Source organism: Dendrobates tinctorius, unplaced genomic scaffold, assembly GCF_039654945.1.
Source record: "Dendrobates tinctorius isolate UK_male_01 unplaced genomic scaffold, ASM3965494v1 ptg000285l, whole genome shotgun sequence".
Taxonomy (NCBI): domain Eukaryota; kingdom Metazoa; phylum Chordata; class Amphibia; order Anura; family Dendrobatidae; genus Dendrobates; species Dendrobates tinctorius.
The window spans coordinates 1,872,672-1,889,206 of NW_027361952.1; the positions used below are offsets into that span (position 1 = coordinate 1,872,672).

The 16,535-nt window shown below is 44.2% G+C and overlaps 1 protein-coding gene across 1 annotated transcript in view; it reads right to left on the bottom strand.

Annotated features, from left to right (window-relative positions):
• Window positions 1-16,535, bottom strand: part of LOC141072655 (granzyme A-like) — a 111,290-nt gene that overhangs the window by 66,836 nt on the left and 27,919 nt on the right. The window contains exons 2-3 of the mRNA XM_073559954.1: window positions 13,199-13,337; window positions 8,633-8,771 (exon numbers count right to left, since the gene is read on the bottom strand). Of these exons, the coding sequence (XP_073416055.1) occupies window positions 8,633-8,771; window positions 13,199-13,337 (278 nt within the window). The remainder of the gene's footprint in view (window positions 1-8,632; window positions 8,772-13,198; window positions 13,338-16,535) is intronic.

The window sequence follows — 16,535 nt, forward strand, 5'->3', positions numbered from 1 at the left end:
AAGATAATGTTTCTGCATGGATTCTTTTCGAAGATGATGTCTACCTCAAAGGACACTGCAAGAGATCCCGGCTGGGAGCGGTGTCCAGCACTTTACAAGAATAACTGTTGAATGTTCTACTGTGAAGTCTTTGATAATGTGTTTTACAAGAGTATTAGTAACTGAGAAATGACTTTTATAGAAGAATTAAGAATGTCTGATTTAGAGATGAGTGTGAATAAAGAATAGAAGGTAGACAGATGACAGACCAGGTACTTGCGGTCAGTGTCTTGCGTCTAGAAGAGACAGTGAAAGTAGAAAAATAAATGTGTGCTAAAGAAGGAAAATAAGAGAAAATGTGTTATGGAAAATAGCACTTAGAATTGAGAATTGCACTTAGAATTAAAAATTTTAGATAGGATTTAAGATAGAATTGTTTGTAACTTTCAAGATGAGTACCTCCTATACTAGGAAGATTAGTATAAGAAAAGTTATTATGCATTACAAAATTTTTGTATGTTTCTTTGCTGTCTACTTTGTTATCTTGCAGCCCGTGGACATGCTGTGTTTAACAGGGGGGTATGTGGCGCCCCTGAGGCTCAGTTGCCACAGAGGTACTGCACCTTCTCCTAAGGTGTGGTGCCCAACCACCTAGGTAAGTTGGGAATTCCTTTCCACACTCCAACACCTGCATCCCACACACAGGATAGTTCAGTAGGTCCGCCTAGCAGCTTCAGGCTGGGGGTAGCAGAGCACACTTCGTGGAACTCTGCTTCGTAACACGAGATGTGCTGGGAGGTGGGTGGAGTTAGTATAAAAGAAGGGGAAAGTAGAGAATAGTAGGTCAGTCTGACAGAAGGTCAGTCTGGGGTGAGTCCCAGAGAAGTTCAGTTCTGAAGTTCGTTTTGAGTTCAGTTTGAGTTCAGTTTAGAAAGAGTACTGCAGCTGCCTCAGTGATCTGAGCCATCTGGCACGGGAAAGAGAAGAGAAAGAGAAGGACGTAGACCTGCAACCTCTGCTTCCATAAGAGAGAGAAGGAACAGCGCGGAACGAAGGAGTAGGAGAACAGAGAGGAGTTGTGGGTTGAGAGAGTACCCTGCCTATAGGTTCTCAACGCAAGGCCAGTGCCCGGTCCCCGAGGTTGTATGGACACTTATGGTTCTGCAGCAGACACCGGTGGAGTAGTTGGCTGTAAATGCACTACTCCCATCAAAGACTTGGGACACAACAGCAACTGGATAGAGAGCCAGGACTTCTGAAAGGGAGTCCCCAATAGAGGCTACAGCTGTCTGTCATACAAGTAAGGTTCTAGGAACATCTGACAGGAGGAATTCCAGAGAACTACGGTATTGGAGTTCTTCACACTAAAAGGCGCAATAGAGGAGTCTTCAGGAAAGGCACATGTTGGCGGAGTGTTGGAGAGGAGAACCCTGACTTGCCCGGGAGGTTGATTGAGTCTCTACCCCGGAGGACACGGCACGGAGGCAGGCACCAGTGGGTACCACGAACTGTGAGTAAAGCTTCGAAACTGCAAGCCCTGGTGTCCTCCATTCATTCACCGTTAACACCTTCAGCACCACTACATCTGGGTACCAGCATCTATACCATTCTGCGCCTCTCCTCATCCATTGCACCTACACTGCCCTGGGACTACAGCTCCACCTGTGGGGAGCTATACCATCTTTGCTGCACCACACCATCAGTCCCAGCGGATCTGTATGCAGCGTTGGCTTACCATCTCCCTTGCCAAACACCACGGGTGGCGTCACAAACTATTCAAATAAACTTTAACACCATTAACATCACTGCCATTGATATTGGGTGCCAAGGGCCACGGACCGAGTCACTGCTGCTGTGACACATTCCCCCCCTGACACCGGCCCGGTACCAGGTACCCCGCTGTCCTGGGTGTGAGGGCGACCCACAAAGCCCCATCCACACAGCCCACGTTGTTAGCGCACAAGGGCAGAGACACATTCACCTCAAAAGCCATCCTGCAAAACTCACCGGTTGCAAAGTAGCCGCTGCGAGCTACAATCAGGGCCGCTGCCTTCAGAGTATCAGTGTGTGGCAGGCACAGGCCACATCTAGCTTAGGCATGTCTAGAATGGAGTTGTTCCTGTGAGGCTTGACTTCAAGGGAAAGGGAGGAGTCTCATGGATTACACTGCTGTGCTCATAGTGGAGTCAGGGAGCAAAGAGAAGAGTGAGGGGAAAATAGCGGAGTGAGGGGAAAATTAGAGGTGTGAGTTGAAAATGAATAGGTTTGAGTAGAAAATGAGAGGAGTGAGGGGAAAATAGCGGAGTGATCAGATAATGACAGGTGTGAGGTAAAAATGAAAACTGTGAGGGGGGAAATGAGAGGAGTGAGGGGAAAATTAGAGGAGTGAGGGGAAAAATGGGAGGTTTGGGGGAAAATTAGAGGAGTTAGGGGGAAATGAGAGATGTCATGGGGAAAATGAGAGAAGTGAGGGGAAAAATGAGAGGCGTGATGGGAAAAGGAGAGAAGTGAGGTGCTGATGAAGTATGAGGCTGTGTATAAGGCCACATTCACACTTTCAGTATTTGGTCAGTAATTTGCTTCAGTATTTATAAGCCAAAACCGCAAGTGGGAGAAAAATACAGAAGTGATGACGTGTTTCTAATATACTTTTCCTCTGATTCTTTACTCCAAGTTTTAGCTCACAAATACTGAGGTAAAAATACTGACCAAATAACGTGTGAACGAGGTCTAAAGGAGAAAAGTGTGGGGTTGCAGAAGAAGTAGGCTGTGTATATGATATGCTTTATTGAAATTAGTGCAATTTCTCTCAGGATCAAGTGTTTCCAATTGTACTTTATATGGAAGAGGAGTGTGAGGTGCTGCCGGAGGAGGCGACTATAAAGGAGAAAAGTTGTGCTGCAGAAAAATGCTGCGTATAAAGGAGGAGCGTGAGGTGCAGGAGGAAGCTGTGTAAAAAGAAGGAGCATGAGGTGCAGGAGGAATAAAGCTGTTTTGTAAATCTGTAGTGTTGAATATATGATGTAAAATCTTCAGGTCAGCCAGGGACTCCGCGTAGCCTTACTGACTACTGCTGACATCAATGAGGCTGCGCGGAGTCCCTGGCTGACCTGAAGTGAACTCTATAGCGTGGGAAAGTTTTGGAACTTTTTCTCACGCTGTCAGATCACCTCCGGTCAGCCGGGGACTCCTTGCAGCCTCAGTGACATCAGCTGTCGTCGGTGAGGCTGCGCGGAGTTCCCGGCTGATCTGAGGTGAACTGACAGCGTGGGAAAAAGTTTAGCCACCGCTAAAGGCCATGGGAATAGAGAGGCTAAGTGCCAGAAAAGCCTCATCTTATAGATGCGGCTTTTCTGGGGTGGCTGGGGGCAGATTTCTTTTAGCCGGGGGGGCCCAAAAACAATGGTCCGTCTCTAGGCTATTAATATATGCCCTCACTCACTGGCTTTCCCTCTCTGGCAGAAAAAATTGTGCAATTTTTTTCCACGATTATAGCCTTAAATTTAACCCATAGAGTTCCAAATTTTTCCTAACACAAACTACTAAATTGATTAAATACTGACATATATATATATATATATATATATATGTGTATACATATGTGTGTATATGTGTACATATATGTGTGTATATATGTGTATACATATATATATATATATGTGTGTGTCTCAATGACATGTATATATATATATATGTATATATATATATGTATTCTATGTGTATATATATGTGATGACTCCTGGCGTGGACCCTCTGGGTCATGGCACCAACCCTCCCAGGGTGAGCTGGCCTAGTGAGGACCACCCCCTATACAGGGAGTGTCAGGAGCAAGCCCCAGGGGATAAGGTACCACGACTGCTGCCACCAGGTGGCCGGCTCAAAGGAGACACGCGTGAGTGTGTCTGCAGGGGGGTGCAGGGTGTACTCGGGAACACAGGGTGTGTACACGGGAGTGCGCTAGATACAGGATAGTGCAAGACGGGTACACGAGAGCACGTATGGCGTGCAGCAACTAGTATGTCCAGGGGTGAGTAAAACAGGATGCGTGCAAGGAGCATGTCAGAGTACTGAGTGGGGCAGTAGGTGTGCCAGGAGGTGTAACAGAGTACAGGGACAGAGTGTGCGGCAGGAAGCACAACTGAGTACAAAGCAGAGAGCGGATTCAGAGCGTGTGCCAAGAGGCACAATAGAGTCCAAGACAGAGTGCAGGTTCAGAGCGAGTACTGAGAGGCATGGCTGAGTATAGGACAGGGCCTGAATACAGTGCACAGCCAGGCAGGGACACACCAGACCAAGCCAGGAAGCACAACAATAATCAGGCACCTCCCATAAGGGGAGGTAGCCTGATATAGCACATGACCACTAAAGCTTCCGGGTCAAGTCCTCCATTACCATAGAGAGGACAGACCTGGAGACTGAGCTGACAAGAGTGTGCAAGCGCACACCCAACATGGAGGAGGTGGGAGCCTGGGTACGAGAAGTGCTCTTGCGCACCCGACGGGACCCCTGGACTGACCGCGGCTCCGGAAGAGATGACGTCGGGACCAAAGTCCCGCCTCCAGATGAGCGCAGCATGAAGGTCCCACCTCCAGGTGAGAATGGCATGACAGTACCCCCCCTTTACGCCCCTTCTTTGTAGGGCTGGAAAACCGCACCTTGTCATTAGGAGAGGAATCCAGGCGCCTCTTATCTGCATGTGGTTTTATTCGATCCAGAGCTTTTCCAAGAGAAAATCTGGTCTCCTGCTATACCCTAGAGAACTCTATGGACAGAGAGTTGGGGACAGGTACGCCTGAGACAGGACGTATCGGTAGAGGCACACTGAGATGCTTGGAGGGCGAAGCGCTGGTGCGGTTATAAAGTAGAATACCAACTCAGCCCGAGGAAGCAAGCTGCCGGAGGATGGTTGCTTGGGTACTTCGTTCTTGGCACAGGACAGACAAGAAGCCACAAAGTCTTTGACATCCTGAGTGATAGATGGCCACCAATAGTAATGGGATAAACGGGAGAGAGTCTTCTTGACACCAAGATGGCCGGCAACCTGAGATGAATGTCCCCAGCATAACACTCATTTTCGGTTATTCTCCGCCACAAAGGTCTCTCTCGGAAGCTGGGACATCAAGTTGACTGAAGCCACGGTAATTACCTTGGACCGGTCGCTTGATTGAAGTAGAGACTGACTCTCAGCCCCCTTCTTGACAATGTCATTAGTCATAGACCGGTAAGCTGACGGCGGACCTGTAGGTGCAGAAGACGGGCAGGCATAGTTCATCGGATGAACAAATAGTAAGCACCTTTTCTGGCAGACCGGTCCCCAACGGAGTACATCGCCAGTCCAGAGTCGGCCGATGAGTCCGTAACCAAGGAAGACCAAGAAGAAGAATATGAGACGAAGTCGGCAATACATGGAAGGAGATTTTCTCCCGATGACCTGTGCCAATCTGCAGCTCTACTTCTTCAGTGACCTGAATAACGGTATCTTGCAAGGGCTTACCGTCAACCGGAACTACCAGCCTAGGCATCTCCAGGGATCTGACAGGAATCCGAAACTTTTTAACTGCCTCGAGACTAATAAAGTTACCCGCTGCGCCCGAGCCCACAATAGCCTCCAAAGAAAAACTCTTGTAACCAAAATTCAGCGAAATGGACACGGACAGGGGAAGAGAGGAATCACATACACCTGAGGAGACCTCTCCTACCAGTCCCAGGCGGAGGAGCTTCCCCGGCCTCCTGGGACATGAGCGAAGAAAGGTATTCCCACAGTAAAAACAGAGCCCTTGTGCCAGCCTCTTCTCACAAAGCCATTGAGCTATCTCGAGATGATCCACCTGCATAGGCTCAGGTACGGGATCTACAGAAGATAACTCGGGTAATGGATGAGAAGAACTGCGAGTGGACGAGAAAAAGGTGAGAGGGCCCTCTCTCTCTGGCTGACTCATGGGTGCGCTCCTAGAAGCGCAAATCAATGCGTGTCGCGAGAGAGATGAGGTCCTCTAAAATGGTAGGGGTATCTCAGCCCGCCAGTTCATCTTTGATCCGACTGGACAGGTCATGCCAAAAGGCCCCTAGGAGGGCATCATTATTCCAACCAAGATGAGGACAAGGTGCGAAAACATATCGCATATTGTCCAACCGATAAAGTACCTTGACAGATATTAAAGAGGGACTCGGTGGTGGAAGCAAGGCGACCCGGCTCGTCGAACACCTTGCGGAAGGTGTCCAAAAAGATGGAAAGCTGAGAGACGAGTGGATCATCACACTCCCAAAGGGGATTCACCCATGCAATCGCCTTCCCCTCTAAGTAGGAAACTATAAAGGCTATTTTAGCACGATCGGTGGGGTATTGCTGCGGCAGAAACTCAAAATGCAAACGGCACTGATTCAAAAACCCGAGACACAACTCAGGGTCACCACTATATCGGGGTGGCTTGCATAAACGCGGCAGCGAGTGCGGGACCAAGGCCTGGGCTGAAACGGATTGTATGGAAAGGAGCCGATTATCTACCGAATCGGATCCGGCGAAAAAATGGATCCGTTGCATCAATTTTTCACAATCTGCGATGGATCCGTCGATTCGTCGAGCCGACGGATTGTGACTGACGCCAAAGATATGTGAAAGGGGCCTAACCCCCAACTACTACCCCATATGCCACCGTAACAGGGCAGTGGGAAGAGAGAGGCTATGTGCCAGAATTGGCGCATCTTAGTGATGCGCCTTTTCTAGGGAGGCTGAGAGCTGATGTTTTTAGCCAGGGGGGCCAGTATCCATGGGCCCTTTCTTGGCTATTAACATCAGCCCTCATCTCAGTCATTGCTGGATATTAATTATATGGGGATCCCATGCCATTTTTTTTCTGTAAAATAATCTTTTATTAATTAAATACATGTCTACAATTTAGCACACACCCTATACTAATTGTATTTGTCACTAAAAATCTATATATCTACCTATTCTATATGGATTTACTGTATGTAATCCATCTCTCCTATCCTGTCGGCTCCTTCAGTGATTTTACAGAAGCCGGAAAATTAATTACCGGCTTTTCTTCTGTCTATCTTTCTCTTCAATATAAATACACATGTAAGGGAGGGACGGGACTGTAGTCGTGACCTGTGTTACTGTAGCAGCTGTGTCCAGTCCTTCCCCTACATGAAACAATACTCTTCTCCACAGCATACCTGCATCTCCAGATCCAGCTTCACTCGGGCACTTCCCATACCATAAAGGTCCCCCATCAATGGAAACACAGTCCGAGACAACTTTAACATTATCTTTACTTAGGATTTTGCATGTTACATCCACAGTTGGTATATCATAACAATTGCTTGCTTCCTCATCTTTCCCTTGCTCGTTGTCACTTCTGTGCAGGCCATGCCCTGACTTAGACTGCTTCCCAGTTCCTTCTTGGCCTGACCTCGCTATAATGACATTTCCTTTAGCCTGTTTCGCCCCAGACACGAATTCATCAGTCACTACATTTGGTGGCCCCTGGTGAAGCATCCGACCCATCTGTACCGATCTCGTCAAAGCTCCAACTCCCTTCATCTCCTTAGTCCAGCCAACTTCTGCTCTAAAAGCATTGGCCCAGGCGATGAGACGCCACATCTTTCCTTTCCTGTTCTGGCCCACTGCTAAGACACGCAGTGGCCATGGGTAACGTGGGCTCTAACGACTTAACATTACATGGCTGCCGAGCTGTCTGGGCCTATAGCCGATGTGGACACTTGAGCGCCCTTGCCCCGTCTGACTAAACTGCTCTTCAGCACTAACCTTAACTCCCATCAGCCCCTCCTACAATTAACCCTCTTTGAACATCCTATCAGGCCCCACTAGTACGCCCCCATCTAGTGGCCCACAGCATAATTACATCTACCAGGTCTATGGGGGAACTATGTACTAAGAGTGCCCTCCTATAATGTCCAACGAATGATGCACTAGCTTACCCTAACTATGCATAGACAACAGACACATAATATTATACAATACACAATGGTAACACGTACATGTGGCAATACCATTAAAGACTGGTGATAATACATATTTCTATGTAGCAGTACCGCAGACGTTAATCAGAAACATTATAATACAGCAAAATATACATAGTAACATAGGAGGGACAACTCTGAGGAGGGAAACAAGAAAACATCACATTTCACTTCCTCACACACACATAGTGTCACGGACATCTATATACTATATACATATATATATATATATATATGTATTCTATGTGTATATATATATTCTATCTATTCTTTTCTAACCTGTCAGTGTGATTTTACTGCACACTGCACATGAATTACCAGCTTTTCACAGGACACCGGTGCGTATTTCTTGCAAGTCACATGGATGGTCCGTGTGGTATGCGATTTTTTCTCGAACCCATAGACTTGCATTGGCGAATCTTCTCGGCCAATATATGCAGCAAATCGCAGCATGATGCATTTTCATTCACACATATAATACGGCCGAGATAAAAAACGGTCATTGGAGCTGCCCCATAGATTAATAGCGGTCCGAGCGCTATGCAATGTTTTATCGCATAGCACTCGTCCGTCTTCCTCGCTATTGTGACTCCGGCTGCCTCACTATGTTACTCTACTGTTCTGGTTTCAGCCTTGATTTACATTTTCTCAATGTTTTTCTTCTTACCTCTAAAAGCTGAATGTCATTGATTTTGCGATCCTTATCATACAGCGGGAACGTAATGCCTCGTTTAATTCTGAATATCTGCTCATCATGAACATTTGACCGCAAATGAGTACCAAGTATGGCATATGAAGAAGGGTGACTAGAAAGAAAATGTTAAAAATCACCTTAGTCAGAACATTTTTGGACAAAAATAAAGACTCAGTTGATCAATAATCACTTTACATTTCAACCCCTTGTAAGGGATGTCTAAAGCCATGATATGCGTGCCTTTTATTCATGTTATGTATATTTAATACTGATTATTGTCCACCGTATAATTCTCTGTATGCTTTGCTATTATCGGATTTATGTAGGGCAAGCGTGGTTCCCTAGTAGGCCCACTAGATGGGGATATAGAATGCTCAAAATGTAAATAGTTAATGTAGGAGGGGCTAACTGTGGTTAAGCCAGGGAACATCTGACATTTTAGTCAGTTGGGCTTAGTAGCCCTGACAGGGCAGGTAGCCCCGTAACATTTAAGGACACGAGCCCAGCCGTTCAGGGCCTGAGGGCCACAGATGACAGCAGTGCAGAATATTGCAGTACCGAGCACTACACTGCAGATGGTTGTGAGACAGTTGACAGAAGTATGGCAGCACAGAACACTCATTATGAGGCAGCATGCTATGTGGGCAGATGCCCTTTTGTCTGGGGTGAAACAGACAGGGGAACTCTCAAAGATGGTGAAACTGGACAGGGAGGATGCTGTGATGCTGACTGGGTCAGGACAACCCGGGAATGTTCTGGAAGGTGAAAGGGAGAAACTAGGGAAAGTGAAGAAGGTAAATTGTGTGTTACTTGATGTCAATGCTGTAACTGAAGAGAACGGACTGAGAATACGAAAGAGTAAAGTTTCTTTTTTAAAGCTGGAATTAGACTGTGTCTTCCTTTTTGCCAAAAGAGTTGGAAAAAATGCACAGCCACCTGGGGAAGGCCCTGAAGGTGAGAAGAATGGAGCAACAGGTATGCTGACAGAGAGCTGTCATGTCTATGTGAGGGAAAACCAGGGCGTGCCTGAGCTGTTTACCTCAGCCACGACTACTGCCCTGGCCAACCATTACACCCTTTTGACATGACAGTTTTTTCACTTCTGTTTTTTTCTCCCCTTCTTCAGAGAGCCATAAAATTTTTTAACCACTTTTTATTTTTCCATCAACAGCCTTTTCAGAGCTTTTTTCTTGTAGGACGAGCTGTAATTTTGAATGCTGCCATTCATTTTACTGCACAATGTACGGAAGAATCAGAAGAAAAAATTCAAATGCAGTAAATTTGAGAAAAAAAGCTAAATTCTGACATTTTAGGAGATGGGTGGGTTGTTTTTACAGAGTTCGCCATACTGTAAAAATTACCTGGCAACATGTTTTTTTCAGTTCAGCACAATTACGGTGAAACCAGATTTGCATAGATTTTTTTTTTCAAACTAATGTGGTAAAAAAAAATTCTGAATTTGGAAAGAAAAATAAGCAAATGTTTTTGTCACCATTTTTTAAGACCCATTATGTTTTTATTTTTATATCAATCAGGCTGTGTGAGAACTTGCCTTTTGTGTGATAAGGTGACATTTTTATTGATACCATTTTGGGCTTCATACAATGTTTTGATCACTGCTTATTGGATTGTATTCTTTGGCGGAGTTGCGGCAACCGCAGAACTGCAATTCTGGGGTTTCAATATTTCCCATTATGGTGTATATTGATCTGGCTAATTCATTTTATATTTTTTGAAACATTAGACCATTAGAATTTTATAGATACAGAGATACCACATTTTTTAAAATTATTTCTTAACTTTTAATGAAGAAAAGGGAGGATTTGTCTTTGTTTTTATAAATTTTTCATATTTAATTTTTTTTCACTTTGTTAGTCCCCTTAGGGGACTTGAACCTACAATAGTTCGATTGCTTATACTATATACTTTGATATCACAATATTGCAATATATAAAAAAATTCCAATTCTCTTGTGAAGCTCAGCCTACGGCCAGGGTCACACTACCGTAGAATACGGACAAGTGCTGTGCGAGAAAACATTGCATAGTACTTGGACCAGTGTTAATCTATGAGGCAGCTCACATCACCGTATTTTTTCTCAGGCGTATTCGACGTGCGTGTAAAATTGCAGCATGCGTCCGAGACTCGCCAATGCAAGTCTTTGGGTGCGATAAAAACTCGAACACCACATGGACCATTCGTCTATTTTGTGGCAAATATGCACACATTTTCCTCATTTTAGCCCATTGAGCCATTAAATGGGGAAAATCAGTGAGAAATGTAAAGCCATACGCATGTCATACAAGTGTAATATGGATACATAGGTGCGAGAAAATCGCATCATCGCATTGCAAATGCATTACACATGGATGACCATACGGAGAACACTTGCGCAACTCTTGGCAGCGAGACTTGGACCGATTTTTCATACATTTAGTGTGACCCCGGCCTACAGCTGAGCTTCACAGGATGACCAAGATGTCAGTTGCGGGAGCCTTCAGCAGGCCCCCTACTGCCAAGTCAACCCATCAGGCTGAAGAGAAATTACAGAGAACAGAATTACAGAGAAATTAGAGTACATATGACATTTTGAAAGCTTCTTATGGTGGAGTTATGGTGCCCAAAAATCTTCAATTCTGGCATACAAATTTTTTGCTTTATGGCAGAGACACACTGCCATATTTCTCGTGCGATAATCACATCACACTGCACGGACTGGCCGGCACCTCTCCTGACCTGAGCATGACAGCATGATGGATTACTATTCAGCTGTCAAGCTCAGGTCAGGAGCGCCGACAGCCAGTGCGAGGTTTACGATGCGATTCTCGCAAGAGAAATACGGCAGTGTGTCTCTGCCCTTATAGCATTTATGGCAGTGTTCCCCAACTCCAGTCCTTAAGGCCCGCCAACAGGTCATGTTTTCAGGATTTTCTTAGTATTGCCAAGGTGATAATTGAATCACCTGTACAATACAAGGGAAATCCTGAAAACATGACCTGTTGATGGGCCTTGAGGACTGGAGTTGGGGAACACTGATTTATGGTACTGGTTAAATAATTTTATACTTTGAAAACTAAGACAGCTATGGACGCTGCGATACCAAATATGTTGGTTTTTTTTTTCATTTCTCTATTTTTAATGTGGGATAAAAGAGTAGATTTCAATTTTTGTAAATTTTTTTGCTTTTCTTTTTAGTTTCCTAGGGGGACTTTAAAGGGAACGTGTCAGCAGGATTGTGCGCAGTAACCTACAGACAGTGTCAGGTCAGCGTTGTTATACTGATTAAATGATACCTTGGTTGATGAAATCCATCTTGCGGTAGTTGTTTAATCTTTACTTTCAGTTTTGAGCTAACGAGATTCTTGTGCTCGGGAATGGCCTCTATGTGTGTGTGTGGGGGGGAGGTCTTCATGTGGTGCTCTGCTTAGGTATTCATTTGTATAGCTTCTGACAGGTTACTGATCCCTCAGTGACTTTCCCCTAGTTTACATAATGATTAAATATAACTTGGAAAAAACCCTTCTGCAGGCAGGTGTAATGAATTATATACACATTTGTTTGATGTAATCCTGAAGTTCATAAAAATAAAAAAAAATCAATTTGAAGATGGCGCCGGTGATCAGATAGCTGCTACTGCGCAGGCATTGGCAGCGCCATCTTGGTGGAGAATTTTTTTTTTCTTCTCTAGCAAGATGGCACAGCGCCTGTACAGTAGCAGCTATCGGATCACTGATAGCTGCTACTGTGCAGGAGCGCCTGGCATCATTTTCAAACAGTTATTATTTTTTTAGGAACTTCAGGATTACATCAAACAAATGTGTGTATAATTCATTACATATGCGATTAGGCTGCAGCCCAGGTGCCACCGCCTGTCCCTGCCTGCAGAAGTTTTTTTTTGTCCCAAGATGTACTGTATATACTGTAATACTCTTTATGTAAACTAGGGGGCAAGTCACTGAAGGATCAGTGACCTGTCAGAAGACATACTGATGAATACCTAATCAGAGCACCACATGAAAACCCCCCACAGGCCGCCCTGAAGCACTAGGATATCATTAAATCAAATTGAAAATAAAGATTAAACAACAACCACAAGACGGATTTCATCAACCAATGTATCATTTTAATCAGTATAACGGCGCCAATCTGACACTGTCTGTAGGTTACTGAGCACAATCCTGCTAACAGGTTCCCTTTAACCTGCGATCATCTGAGTGCTTGTTCTACATACTGCAGTACTGATGTAAATGGTCTTTACACATGTGCTGACATTGAAGTCACAAGGGTCATGCGGGCCATCTGCAATCGCTGTCAGAGATTGACAACAGCATTTAAAGGGTTACCAGTAGTGATTGGGGCTCAGTGTGCTTTTGTTACAGGCGGATGCTAATTGTGTAACACAGCTGGCATCTAAGTCCCTTTCAAATTTAAAATGGGTGTAGGTGTATCATTGGATGATTGCGAGACCCTCCAAAAAGAATAAAATGTATGGTTTCTCTAACTATTCGTGCTACTGTCATGTAGGGTGCACATACTTACACATTACAATGAGCAGCAGTTAAAATCCATTTTTCGCTAATCAATGCTCCTCCACATTCACCATTTAACATCAGAAGAGCCATGTATTTTCTGTAGTTTTGACTGACGACTCTTCCTCCAATAATATCCATGCCAACATCTGTGGATAAGGATCAATATTGGAAATTAGCCTGGAATAACCGAAGGAGTACCATGATGTCTAGTAGGTTATAATGTGCAAAACTCCAAACCAAACAAATACAGTTTGGATAACGAAGTGACAGCAGATCCTATCGTTGACATCTGCAGGCATTTCTGGTCATTAGAATTAAAGGATCCCAGATCGCGATGATTGACTGTATCACTAAACATCTCTACTAGTGATGAGCGAGCATGCTCGCCACTACTCTGTACTCGCCTGAGCATCTCACTGCTCAAGATGCTTGGAGCTCTCCCAGTATTTCCAGGGTTTCTCTGCGGGAGCTCGGATCACCGCCCTGTATGTTTGGAGCTCTTTAGACAGCCAATGAACATGCAGGGATTGTCTTCCACACACTGTAATGCCGCAGCCATGTTGGTTGTGGCATTACAGTGAAAGGCTGGCCACACAGCGTTATCAGGTCTATACCATACCTGGCACCGCCATGCTCATCACAGTCTAATCCGGAATCAGGTAGTGTAGGGAGAGGTGCTGCTGAGATAGGGACAGATTTGCTTGTTTATTAGTTAGTGTAGGTATACCACAATATATTATACACATATCCATCTCAACTAACAGTCTTTCTGAGGACTAATCCAGCTGCATAGATATCAGTGCTAGGCAGGCAGGCAGTGTATGTGGCAGGCTGCAATGCATATACAAAGAGGATCCATTCCAGTTCTGTCTGCTGCTGCTTTTACAGATATTTCTAGACATAGACCCAGGTATCATAATTTTTTTTGCTCTTAATCCTGATTATTTGCTTAAAAAGCAATCCATTTGCTTGTTGGCACTGCAGAATACGGCCAGATCCTTTCCATATTACAGCGCTAAAAATCCATCTATTTAAAACTGTGGTTTGTCTGTCACGCGGATCACATAAACGTGCGCTCAAAATTCTACCATTTCTGGCCTCCATTTAAATTTTGTTGCAGTGTGTTAGCAAAGTTATTGACACCAGTTTGCTGTTAAAAATAGTTGCCTATAGGCCAGCTATTTAAAACTGTGTTTTTCTGTCACACGAATAACATATAAGTTAGCTCCAAATTCAGCCATTTGTAGTGAACGTGGAAAATATTGTCCTCCATTTAAAATGGGCAAGGTAGAAAATTAGGTGGTTTGAAAACTTGTAATTACTATCCTTCCTAGTGGCACATCATTTTGATAAAATTTCGATTTCAAACTTCACCTTTTTTGAGAAATTGCTCTTAGAAGAAAATAAGCTATATGCTATATCAGGGATTTATATCAGGGATTTTTGGGGGATTGAGCAGAGAGGGTGAATCGGAGAAGTTAACATTTCAACAGGCATAGGAGAGACACTTGGAGATAAGCTTGTGTCCTCAGGAATGGGAAAGGGGGTTTCTCTTCACTCAAACTTGCTAGCGCTGGGATTGCACAAGAGAAGAACTCTAAAATACTTATGAGATGGTATCATTACCCTTCTAAACTACAGGCAATATATCCAGCGGTTTCAGGGGTTTGTTGGAGATGCGAGAGACAGGTAGGCTCTATGATTCACATTTAGTGGGAGTGCTCTAAGGTCAAGCCATTCTGGGAGGAGACTTTTGACAGCTATCCATGAATCACGGGAAACAGTGTAGCAAGGTCCCCTCAAATAGCTCTTCTGTCAATTTTACCTTCTTCAATAGGAATTCAGAAAAGAGATATTCTTCGGTTTTGTCTAACAGCAGCACAAATGGTAATCCCATGGTTTTGGAAACTTACAACCCCCCCCCCCCCGACATATTAGACTGGTATAAGGAAATGGTCAATCTGTGTAGAATGGAGGAGCTGTCTGCAGACTGCAATGGAACAAAAAATAAATTTAGAAGGATTTGGAGTAGATGGATTTTATTTCAGGACACACCTTATTTCCATGATTTGTTCCGCAGACTTTTACAGTTACATAAGAATTTACGCATTAATACACAGTATATAAGAATTTAAGAACCCCTTTATCCATGACCCCTTTTTGCTCCCCTTTTTTTTCTTCCTTTGTCTTTCTTTCCCTCTTTTTGTTATCCTATGTCTTTCTTCTACATAATATAGAGCATACTTCCTTTCTTGAATACCTTGTTAGTGTTTGCCATTTGATTACTGTTATTGTCTACCAGGTTATCTTTGACTTACTTATCATTCTCTTTATGATTCTATGTATTATCATTTTTCATACATATTTTGTTGTTTGTAAAATGTTTATTAAAATAGATTGAGCATAAAATAGGCAAGGTGTGTGGCAAGAGATGGGGAACAGGACGTGATGGTGATGGGGCAATTCTTGTCCCAATTACTAGGGGAGTGGAGCATACCACTATTGAACTCAGAGCAGTGTCAAAAGGTTGTTAGTTGGATCAGGGCCGGCTCCAGGTTTTTGAGGGCCTCGGGCGAAAGAGTCTCAGTGGCCCCCCCACGATTCATGCCGTGTGACATCTGTGGTGACGGCCAAAAACAGACTTGCCTCCGTGTGGATCACACGGACACGCATGTGATCCACACGGACACTCGCTCTGTGGCAAAACACGTTCATAAGAAGGAGGCTACTGATTAGTAGTGTACGCATGAAAGAAAGAAGAGAGAGAGAGAGAAAGAACATAGAGAGAGAAGAGAAAGAGAAAAAAAGAACAGAAAGAAAGAGGGGAAATAATGAACAGAGAAAGAAAAGAGAGAAAGAAAGGAAGAATTGAGAGAGAAAGAAACAGAGAGAGAAAGAAAGAACAGAGAGAAAGAAAGAACAAGGGGAAATAAAGAACAGATAGAAAGAAAGGAAGAACAGAAAGAGAAAGAAAAGAACAGAGAGAAAGAGAAAGAAAGAGGGTAAAGAAAGAAAGAACAGAGCGAGAAAGAAAGAGGGGAAAGAAAGAAAGAAAGAAAGAGGGGAAAGAAAGAAAGAACAGAGAGAGAAAGAGGGGAAAGAAAGAACAGAGAGAAAGAAAAAAGAAAGAAAAAGAACAGAGAGAAAGAAAGAGTGGACAGAAAAAAAGGAGAGAGAAAGAAAGAAAGAGGGTAAAAAAGAACAGAAAGGGAGAGAGAAAAAAGAGGGGAAAGAAAGAACGGAGAAAGAAAGAACAGAGAGAAAAAGAGTGGACAGAAAAAAAGAACAGGGAGAGAGAAAGAAAAAGGAGGGGAAAGAAAGAAAGAACAGAGAGGTAGAGAGAA